At 46.1% G+C, this 12,000-nt stretch overlaps 1 protein-coding gene across 1 annotated transcript in view; it reads left to right on the forward strand.

Annotated features, from left to right (window-relative positions):
- The first annotated feature begins 10,676 nt into the window (after window positions 1–10,676).
- LOC128340236 (cytochrome P450 27C1) overlaps window positions 10,677–12,000 on the forward strand; it is a 41,451-nt gene continuing 40,127 nt past the window's right edge. The window contains exon 1 of the mRNA XM_053285165.1: window positions 10,677–11,864. Coding sequence (XP_053141140.1) covers window positions 11,520–11,864 — 345 coding nt within the window. The 5' untranslated portion in view covers window positions 10,677–11,519. The remainder of the gene's footprint in view (window positions 11,865–12,000) is intronic.

The raw sequence follows: 12,000 nt of genomic DNA on the forward strand, positions 1-12,000 counted from the left end.
CACATTTATTCATCCAGGCTTTTAATTAGACTTAGAGAATTTAACATTGTTTTTAATATTTTAATTTGTGTTGTTTTATTATAAACTGCTCAGAGACATGAGTTTTTATTATAAACCACACAGAGACATAAATACGTTAGACAAACAAACAAACAACTGTGTATCCCCTTCAGTCATAAGTTTTCAGCTCAGGTACTTCATGAAGTGTGTGTGTGTGTGTGTGTGTGTGTGTGTTTTGCGTGTGCATGCATCCATCAGTGATGGCTGGTGGTTCCTGGGACTGGGGGCGGGGGTGCTAGGCACAGCAGGTGGTGGGTGGGGCCACAGGTAGTGAGAGGTGGAGCCAATTGTGGGCAGCTGCAGAGGTGGAGCCAGGACTAGGTGGATGCCTTAGCAATAAGTGGCCAAGTGCAGATTATCCAGCTAGCTAGCTATTTATCTATTTCTCTATCTATTTATTTATTTGATTTATATACCACCCTTCCAAAATGGCTCAGGGTGAATAAAAACAATTAAAACCAATTAACAATTAAAATTAAAAAAAACTATAACATAATAAAACCAATCAAATTTTCAAACAGCTAAAAAAAACCCCTGGAAAATCAGGGCAAATGATTAAACCAATGTAAAATGGTTTACAGCAGTTTAAAAACCCTGGAAGGCCAGGCCAAACAGATAGGTTTTAAGGGCTCTCCTGAAAGACAGCAATGAATTCAAATTACGGATTTCTGCTGGGAGTGCCTTCCACAGCCCAGGAGCAGCTACAGAGAAGGCCCGCCTATGAGTCGCCACCAGACGAACCAGTGGTAACTGATCATCCTCAGATGACCTTAACGTGCAGTGGGGATCATGCAGAAGAAGGTGGTCTCTAAGATAACTCTGTCTGAAGCTAATGACTCTGTTTGAAGCTAATAAGTAGGGTCAGAATACAAACACATACACAGGCATACAAATCTCAATTGCTCATCAGCAGAGATACAGAGAGATATGGAAAACATCAGGTTCTTCATAGTGCTTAATAGGACTACAGTAGTGTGTAGATTTGTATCTAACATGGCAGGATCACAACACACACACACACACACACACACACACGAACTGTACAAGTCACAAGTAAAGCACAGACCAGCTACAAAAGGCTGCTTCTGTGGAGTGTAAATGCATTCTGAAATCACCAGGGCAGCTCTGCCTCCCTGTTTATTAAAAAAAATAATACTACTAATAAGTACTTTGAGCCAGAGTAGTACAATGATTAGTGTGCTGGACTAGAATGGGGAAATCCAGGTTCAAATCCCCATTCAGCCACAAAACTCACTGGGTGACTCTGGGACAGTCACTTATCTCTCAGCCTAACCTTCCTCATAGGGCTGTGGGGAGGAGAAATGTAACCATGTGCACCACTCTGGGCTTCTTGGAGGAAGCACAAGTGTAATGACCAGCCTCCCCTCCCCCTAAAGTTAACTGGAAGTGAACCCTTGTCTTGACTGATAGGCTGGTGAACTCCAGAGATCACCCAATCAGTCCACGGGGGGGGGGGGGGGACCTAGAGAGCTGTTGCTGGGAATTCCAGGAACAAGGAAGGAAGTTCTGTGCTGGAGGAGCAAGGGGACATGTGGCAATGGAGTTTGCTGCGACAGGATGACTGCAGCTCTTGGAAGATAGAACTGCAGGGGTTTGATTCTCAATAGGAGTTTGGTGAGTTCAAGGAAAAGGGAAGCCAAGGGGTTCAGAAGTTTAGGGTGCTTGGTGGCAGCATTTTAAAATCTACCAGAAATATTCCAGGCAGCTCAGAAGGGATGACTCGGCATTTTCTTTCCCTCATGTGAGCTAGCTCTGAGACAAAGGCTGTAATTTGTTACAACAGGCTATACATGTAAAAGTAAATAGAGCTATATAAGCCACAGGTAAAGCAGAAACCAGCCACAAGAGTGGAGAAAAACATGTTGCTTACCTATAACTGATCCGTTTCCATAAAAATTGTTCCTGCATGGGAATCTCACAGGTGGAATGCTATAGCTCTCTTTTGGCATCTCTGACTCATGTGCCCAGAATGACCATTATTTAAGGCAGGAAGGAAGCTAATCTTTCCATTTTTTGGATGACTGCCAGAGTATGTATGTATGTATGTATGCCCCTCCAGTGCAATACTGCTCGGGCGGCTTACAACAATATGATAGACACAGATGCAAGTAATAAAATTAATTTTTTTAAAAGTCAGATTAAAAACAATTATTAGGTTCAAATTAAAACTGAAAATTATAAAAAGCTAAAGAAGCTAAAGAACCTACCAGATATAACAAAATAATAATGATATGTGTGTTTTATGTTTTTTTAAAAAACACACTGAGGGAGGGAGCATGGCAAAGCTCTTTAGGGAGGGCGTTCCAAAGCCAAGGGCCCACAACCAAAAAGGCCCTGTCTCTAGTCCCCACCAACTGGATCTCTATTAGTGGCGGGGTCATGAGCAGGGCCTGAGATGATGAGCGGAGGGCCCTGGCAGATTCATATGAACGAATGTGGTCCGACAGGTACCCCAGCCCCAAGCCGTGTAGGGCTTTAAAGGTCAATACCAGCACCTTGAATCTAGCTTGGAAGCAGCCAATGAAGCTGACACAGGATGGGTGTAATACTCGTGAAGTGACTCGCACCCATGAGCATCCTTGTGGCAGCATTCTGAACCAGCTGAAGCTTCCGAACAGTCTTCAAGGGCAGACCCATGTAGAGTGCATTGCAGTAGTCCAATCTGGATGTTACCAACGCATGAATGACTGAGGTCAGGTCTGACTTCTCCAGGTAGGGTCGCAGCTGGCGTACCATCCGTAGTTGGTAAAAGGCACTTCTGCACACTGCCACTGCCTGCGCCTCCAAGGACAGCGTTGGGTCCAGAAGCACCCCCAGGCTGCGGACTTTGTCTTTCAGGGGGAGCATGACCCCTTCCAAGATCAAATTTACCTCAGTACTCGGATGATTTACCAACGCAGAGCACTTCCATCTTATCTGGATTGAGTTTCAGCTTGTTTGCCCCCATACAGTCCAGAACAGCCTCTAAGCCCTGGTTCAGAGCATCCACTACATCCCTGGTGTCTGCTGACTAAAAAGATAGGTAGAGCTGGGTGTCATCAGCATATGGATGGCACCGCAGCCCACACCTACGGATGACCTCTCCCACGGGCTTCATGTAAATGTTAAACAGCATGAGGGACAGAATAGATCCTTGTGGCACCCCATAGGCCAAAGGCCATGGGGTGGAGCAGACATCCCCCAGCTCCGCCTTCTGAGTACAACCTCCTAGGTAGGAACGGAGCCACCGTATAACCATGCCCCCAAGTCCCAACCCAGAGAGATGTCCCAGAAGGATACCATGGTCAATGATATCAAAAGAAGCCGAGAGGTCCAGGAGGATCAACAGAGTCACACTCCCTCTGTCTATCTCCCAGCCTAGGTCATCCACCAGGGCGACCAAGGCAGTTTCAGGTCCATATCCAGGTTGGAAGCCAGACTGGAAAGGAACTAGGTAATCAGATTCATCCAGGGCTGGCTGGAGCTGAGACACCACAATGCTCTCCAACACCTTGCCCAAGAAGGAGAGCTTTGAAACTGGTTGAAAGTTATTTAAGTCATCTGGCCCCAATGAGGGCTTTTTAAGGAGGGGCCTAATGACTGCCTCCTTCAGGCAAGGGGGGACCACCCCTGCTCTAAAGAGGCATTCACCACTCCCACCACCCACGGACCCAATCCCTCCCTACAAGCCTTCACCAACCATGAAGGGCAAGGATTGAGGACACACGTGGTAGGCCTCAACCTTCCAAGCAGCCTGTCCACCTCCTCAGGCAACACAGTCTGAAAACCATCCAATATAACAAGACCAGACAGTGCATCGGCAACATCGAGTTCCAGTGCCGCAATAATCTTGGCATGCAAGTCAGAACGGATATGAGTTATTTTGTCTGCAAAAGGTAAAGCAAACCGGTCATAATGGGCTGCTGAGTGTTCTGTTTGATAGTCTTTGGGGTCCTCACCTAGGAGGCCCCGAACCACTCGAAAAAACTCCTCTGGACAACATTGAGCTGATGCAATGGTGGCGGAAAAGTAGGATTTCTTTGCCGCCATCGCCGCCATAGAGTAGGCCCTAATATGGACTCTAGCCCGTGTTCGGTCACATTCATTCTGAGTTTTCCTCCAACGACGCTCTAGCCATCTACCAGCCTGCTTCATTGTCCACATCCTACCCGTATACCAGGGAGTTGCTTGGGCTTGGCGGGTCTGGAGAGGGTGCCTAGGCACGACCGTATCAATCACTCGACCCATCCCCTCATACCAAAGGGAGACCAGGGAGTCAACAGGAGCATCCACTCTCTCAGCAGGAAACTCCATAAGCCTCCAGGGGCAGACCATCCTAACTGGTCCCCCACCCTAGCAGAGGTGTTGTGGGTCTACCCTCAGTTCACCAGATAATGATCTGTCTATGATAATGGCATTGAGGCCTCCTGGACTATCCACGGAGCACTACTGTCCACCATTAAGCCAAAAACCAAATCAAGTATGTGGCCTGCCACGTGTGGGACCAGAAATCAATTGAGACAAGCCCATGGTCATCATGGAGGACATGAAGTCCCGAGCTGCACCAGACAAGGCAGCAGCAGCATGGATGTTAAAGTCCCCCCAAACTATCGGCCATGTGGTCCTCAACGCCACATCCGAGACCACCTCAAGCAGCTCAGGCAGGGAGACTGTTAGACAGTGGGGTGGGCAGTATACCAACAGAATCCCAACTTTGTCTCGCGATCCAATCACTACATGCAGGAACTCGAACTGATCAGAAAGGCGGACAGTGCATCTATTGAGGGGAATGGTCTCCCGATGAACTAGGGCAACCCCATCTCCTCACCCATCCCACCTTGGCTGATGTAGCACCCGGAAACCCGATGGGCACAACTGGGAGAGGTTTACATCACCCCCCTCATCCAACCAAGTATCCGTAATGCATGCCAGGTCTGTGTGCTCATCCAGAATAATCTCCTGGATGGCTGCGGATTTTCCATGTATGGACCTGGCATTTAGTAGCATCAGCTTCAGGCAAGGTGGATTGCTGGGAGAGTTATTGGGGTCTCCTTGTATAGGAGAATGATAGGAGGGTGTGATGGCTTTGATATAGCCAGTGTGCCTTCCCCTTACTTGGCACATCCTACTCCTACTGCCATATTGCCCTCTGCCAAGGACTACCTCAATCATAAGGGCCTCCTCCAGAGTAACATGCCCCCCTCAAACACATTGTGAAGACAAACTATAAAAACCTTCAACCTTCAGGCTACTGCAGTCCACCAGCTGTTCTCCACTTAGCTGAGAGCGACAAGGCCGAGAGCCCTTGTGCTCTCGCCCTTCAACTCACACCAAGAGACTTGCACCACTGGCTCAGCTGGATCTTAAAAGGCAGTCACCTGCAAGGGGTGGAACACAGGCAAGCATTCAGAGCTCTGCTCAACAGAACCCTCTTCTCATCTCCCTGCCCCTGGCTCAGCTGGATCTAGTAGTAGACAATCATCCATTTCTGTATAGGTAAGTTGAGTTCTCTTTGTTGCCTTTTTAACTTCTATATAATATACCTTCTAACTACTGCAGTGTGGAGGATTGGGAGGGACTTGTAGATGACAACAGATCACTACCAGATCATCAGTTACAGGTGTTATAGATCATCAGTTACAACCTGTTTATCTGAATTGTGATCCGTTGCCATTCATAAGAATGGGTGTTTAGCTAGCTCCCTTAGGTGGAGGGTGCAGTAGTCACTGTAACACTCTTCCATCAAAGATGGTGTTGCTTGAGTGTACCTGACACCTGTGAAAACTAGCAGAGTCTTGAACTCTATTGCATACCACACAGTAACTATATTGAGGAGCTAACAATCCTCAACGTTATGTCCTAACAGATGTTTTATGCTATGGCATGGCTTGCCAATTTGATGGAATAGGCAATTGTCTATGTTATGGATGCATTAATAGGTAAGTATTTTCTTCCTCCTGTATCCGACAGAGGCCTTCTTGTCTCTTTGAAGTAGGTGTAGATGTGTGGATGACCTTCCAAGTTGATTGTGCCATGCAGGAAATTACTGGTGGTAAAGGTAGTGCTACCAGATCCGTGGTTTGAGAGGCAGCCATAAAATTACATGCCCCCAGCCTTTTGTGATCTACATCTACAGCCTTTTGTGATCAGTTTGCATGTCACTTTGCAGATAAAGTTGCTCTCATCCATGCTGATCTGGACTCCAGAGTTTTGGCAGTTCCAGCAGACGTGCCTCGGGTACCATCTGGTCCTATTGTGTTAGATTATTTTTGGTTAATACAGCCTGAGGATCTGGACAAGATCCTGGGCAGTGTGTAGGCAACATCATGCCCTCTTGACCCTTGCCCTTCATGGCTAATAAAAGCTGCCAGGGAGGATACAGGCAGATGGTTGGAGGGGATTATCAGTGCTTCATTAATGGTGGGCAGGATGCCATTATGCCTCAAGGAGGTAATGGTAAGACAATTATTTTTAAAAGCCTTCCATTGATTCCTTCAACCTGGATAACTATAGACCTATCTCTAACCTTCCCTTTTTGGGAAGGTGATAGAGTGTGTGGTGGCATCCCGGCTACAGAGGGTTTTGGATGAGATGGATTATCTAGACCCTTTTCAATCTGGCTTCTACTTGATCGCTCTAGTGGATGACCTACGCCGGGAGCTTGATAGGGAATGTGTCCCTGTTAGTTCTGCTGGACCTCTCAGTGATGTTCGATACCATCGACCACAGTATCTTTCTGGACCGCCTCTCGGGTATAGGGATTGGAGGCACTGTTTTGGAGTGGTTTGGGTCCTTTCTTGGGGAAAGGGTCCAGAAGGTGGTGCTGGGAGACTACGGCTTGGCTTATGGGGTCCCACAGGGTTTGGTTTTGTCCCCCATGCTGTTTAACATCTACATGCAACCACTGGGATTTGGTTGCTACATGCAACATGCAACCACTGGGATTTGGTTGCTACATGCAATATCTAGGGGTTTGGACTGAGTTGTCAGCAACATGCAATATGCAATATTCACTGCCTCCCTGATGCTAGGGAGGCAGTGGATGTCCTGAATCGGGGGCTGGAGGCAGTGATGGGCAGGGGCGTGCCCCGGGCACCACTTGAAGGGGGGGCAAAATCTTTAAAAATGAAATTTTTTTAATGGCCACCGAAAACAAAATGACTGCCACACATGCACAAATGGCCTCTGCAAGGCCCTAGGCCATGCCAGGCCTCACAGATGCCATTTGAGCATGTGCAGCAGCCATTTTGTTTTCGGTGGCCATTTAAAAAAAAAAAACAAAACAAAACCTGTTTTTAAAAATGGCAACTACACATGTTCAAATGGTCCCTGTGAGGCCCTAGGCCTTGCCAGGCCTCACATGCCATTTGAGCATGTGTGGCAGCCTCCAAAATGGCCACCATGCTGGTCTTTGCAGGCCCAAACAGGCCCTAAAATCAGCCTGGGACGGGCTGTGGCGGTGAATTAAGAGGCCAGAGGGGGGAGGGGGGACCTTTGCAGACACCCCCCCCCGCAGCCTTTAGGAATCCCCCCAAAGGGGCTACAAGTAAAATAATATAATATAATATAATATAATATAATATAATATAATATAATATAATATAATATAATATAAGTCACTCTACACATATTCAGCTTTGCACTATGTACAGAGAATCAGGGCTTGTGAATACTGAGCTGAAGCGTATGAGCTAGGATTGTATTCATTTGCTCTTACTTTGCTTCTTGTGATGTGAGTTAAATGTGATGTCTTAATAATATGGCTATTAATGGTGAGTTTGTCTTTGAATCAGTGTGAAATCCTTAGTATTAAGACCCACTGGGAGTTTCTTGCTCTCTTTCTCTAATTTTAACTGTCTTTCTGAAATACTAGAATATATTCCAAGCAGTGACACAATTTACTCTGCATATCCTTTAATTATTTTCAGAGTATCTGGGAAAAGTCAAATTCTCCATTTATTTTTAAAACTTATGTAATAGTGATGCTACAATGCATAGTAGAAAATTAGACAGACACTTCTGTTTCATTTTCCAAGTACACCTCCACATAGTATTTGGTATTTCATGAGCCCCAGCATACTGAAATTTGTCATTTTCCAGCATTTTTTGGTCTGGCTACGTCCACTGCTAAATAGTTTTTGAAAAATTCAAAGATTAACAAACTTGACTTGTATTTTTGAGCTGATATTATGGTAAAGTTATCTGAAAGATGGGTGTCGGATGTTTGGACAGGGGGCACAATTTCAGTGCTTGCTCTAGGTGCTATTTTCCCTAGATACGCCTCTGGTGATGGGTTGGATGTTGGCTAACAAACTGGGGTTGAATCCGGGCAAGATGGAGGTATTGTTGGTCAGTAGGAGAACCAATTGGGTGTACGGAGATTCTACCAGTTCTGGATGGGGTTGCACTCCCCTTGAAGGAGCAAGTGCGCAGCTTGGGGTACTGCTGGATCTGGCTCTGCTTTTGGAAGCTCAGGTGGAAATGGTGGCCAGGGGTGCCTTTGCGTGGCTTCAGCTAGTGCACCAACTGCATCCCTTTCTCGAGAAGGGAAATCTAGCCACTGTTACCCATGCCTTAGTCATGTCATGGCTGGATTACTGTAACACATTCTACATGGAGCTGCCCTTGAAGAATATTCTGAAACTGCAGCTAGTGCTTAATGTGGCAGCTAGGATGTTATCTGGAGCTGCGCACTGGGACTATATTACCCCCATCTTGAAAGAGCTACATTGGCTGACAATCTGTTTCCAGGTCCAATTCAAGGTGCTGGTTTTGACCTTTAAAGTCCTAAATGGTTTGGGCCCTGGATACCTGAGGGACCATATACTCTCAAGGGTTTCTGTCCCCTTGACAAGGTCATCAGAGGGGGCCCTGCTCCGTGTGCTGACAATGTGGGAGGGCCTTCTCAGTCATTGCTAGGGATGTGCACGAAGCGGTCCGCAGGCCATGTTAGAAGCCTGCGAACTGGTTCGCAAGTGGCCCGGTCCGGCGGTTCATCAGCAGCGGGCTCATGGGCGGAAGTTACTTCTGCTTTTACCAGTCAACAAGGGGGCAGGGGCAGCAGGGAGGAACGCTGCTGCGCCAAAATTTGCACTAAGAAATGGAGCGCCGGAGGGGGAAAAGTGGTGTGAGGGGTAAGTACAACCCCCCCTACCCTTAGAGCTCCCTCCAGCATTAGACCGCACCTCTGCGGTCCATGCACATCCCTAGACTTTGGAATGATCCAAAGACTTTGGAATGACTTTGGAATTGCCCCCAGACTTTGGAATGATCACCTGGTGGGCCTCAACTCCCCAGTCTCCATCACAGTTTTTAGAAAACAAGTAAAACCTTGCCTTTTACCCAGGCTCTTAAATGAGTGTTTTGTTTGCTGCTGCTTAGTATTCTTATGGTTATATTGTACATGTGTTTTAAACTTTTAATTAGATTTGTATTTTTATATTCCATTTTAATTCCTATTGTGTAATATTATTCTTTATGGTTTTATATTGTTTTAATTGTTTTGGAAACCACTTTGCGATTATTTTAATGAAAGATGGTATAAAAATTTAATTAATAAATAAACAAACAAGTAAATAAATAAATAATTTTTTTCTCTACATACACCACACACACATGGAATGCCACTTCTGCAATTATTTGAAAAGCAGTTTAGTCTAAGTAATCCATGCATATGTTCTAAAAGAACTTTCTGCCTTCTTATGCCAGTTTCTAATCTAATTAGTCCAGTCTTACAGCTTGCTGTTCCTTCTAATATTTTATGGCATGTCATGTTGGGAATGGGCCACAATGCTTTGCATACAGATCAGATCAGAGAGCAAAGGAAAGAAAGAAGAGATTGCATTCCTCCCCTCCAAACAAACACAAAGAAGCCAGAGATCACACTTACCAACAGCCAGCTAGCCTACATGCTCTCTAACCAAAAGAGTGATTGGATTCTTCTGAGTAGCTAAAAGAAAAACACTTCTCCACCCTCTGGGCACTCTGGCTACCTGGGGAGTCAATCAGCTTAGGCCCTCTCTGATCGGTTGGATTGCAAAACAAAAGTGAGTCTGTTTATTGGCTCCTGCCGTATTAATATTAATATTTTAAAAGATCTGGGGCTTTTCATTTGTTCTTTGAAGTTGATGCTACTGTTGCCCATCTCACAACTCTTAAAGCGGCTGCAGGCAAGAGCAGCAGGGAACAACAGGTGGAGGCAGTAGGCACAAAAAATTGAGGCAGAGACAACATGGCTGACTGGAAAATTTAATGTGAGCACCACCCATTTTGCCCATAGATGAGATCTGCCCATGATGTGCATGCACACACAAAGTTAAATGTTACAGCTATGAGACAGGCTACTCCAGTCACTGGCTTATATCCAGACTAAGTTATTCATGAGCACTCCTACTGAAATTAATGGGACAAGTTAAAGTGTTCCATTAGCACTTGGTGCTAATTTTCTGCAGCCTGTCAGTCAGTATGAGGGGAGGCGTAGGCTAAGCTTCAGGAGGAAGCCAGCCAATCTGGAGCAGAGAAGGAGAATCTTCATCCTCCCCACCCCTTCTGCAGCACACACATAGCTGAGGAATGGCCAGCTTCAAGCCAGAGATTTTCAGATGGGGAACAAACAGTGTGGCTAAAGTGTGGGAAGGCAAGGCAGGTGGGCCCTGGGTGCCACCTGGGAACCCTTCAAAAGCCCCTGTTGGGAATCTCTGGGTGACAGAAGGTTCTAACTAGAAAACTTTCAAGTGCTGCAGAACATCAAGCTGGGATGTTAAGCAAAGCAAAAATAAAAGTGAGGGGGTAGGCAGGGTGTATAGTTCTGGAGGACTTGAAAACATGCTGCTCACAACTGTGCTTTATTTTGCATGGTCAGTATTACCTGACTCTGGGTTTTGTATTTTTTCTAATGAACCAACTCTATTACTTATGATTTTGAGAACATATATAAAACCAAAGGCCACATATGGACACTCTGATTATTATTCGACCCCATTTGGGGTGTGTGTGTAACTTTTGTCGTTACAAACATTGTGTTCTATGTACAGAATAACTGGGTTGTTCCTGTTCCCTGTGATTGTGCTGGAGACTGAGTGGCAATCTTTGTGCAGCTGAGTAGCATAGTTTAGCATGAGCTGACACATGAAAACGAAGCGGACGGCAAGAAATGGACACATAATAGCACAATCCCATTTGCCAAGATGGTAGGAGGGCATGTTGGCAGTTTAAGATCATACTAACTTAAGTGGGGCATTTATCTGACCTAAATGAAACCCAACGCATCGTTGCTCAGACCACCCCGCCTTTTCCAATCTCGGGGGAGGGAGTCTTTAATGATGCTCTTTGTAAACTGATGCCCAGGGCAGTAAGACTTTGGAGAAGTGCTGCTTGTAGAAATCAAACAGAGGCGCTTCGTCTAAATGAAAGGCAGCTACTGAAGCGCACGGGAAGTTTTCTCCAGCGCCAGGAAAAAAATGTCTCTCCTCGCCAAAGTATTGCAAAGAGATTGCAAACAGGTGCTCAAGCCTAAAAGGAGTTGCGTTTGTGGGGTGATTTTTGTAGGTATGTTTCACCAGCTGCCCAAACTTTCAAGCAACACATCCCTGGAGGTGCAGAATAATGCAGCTGCAAGAGCAGAGGACAAAGAAGAGGAGGGGACGGTGGCAACTTCCGAGGGAGCCAGGGGACTCCTCAAATCCAGCCGGCACCCAAGCTACCAAAGAGTGAAAAGCCTGAAAGAAATGCCAGGACCCAAGACCTTCTCCAATCTCGTCGAGTTTTTCTGGAACGATGGGTTTGGACGCATTCATGAAATCCAGGTACAACTGAGTTCATTGTGGGGATCTGGGATAGAAGTGCTTCGCTCTCTGTTTTGCCAAGTATGCATCTTATTTCAACCTAGAGCAGATAGCTGGGGCATAGCAGCCAGATTTGTAACACTGTCATCCTCACGAG

Source organism: Hemicordylus capensis, chromosome 1, assembly GCF_027244095.1.
Source record: "Hemicordylus capensis ecotype Gifberg chromosome 1, rHemCap1.1.pri, whole genome shotgun sequence".
NCBI classification, from domain to species: Eukaryota; Metazoa; Chordata; class Lepidosauria; order Squamata; family Cordylidae; genus Hemicordylus; species Hemicordylus capensis.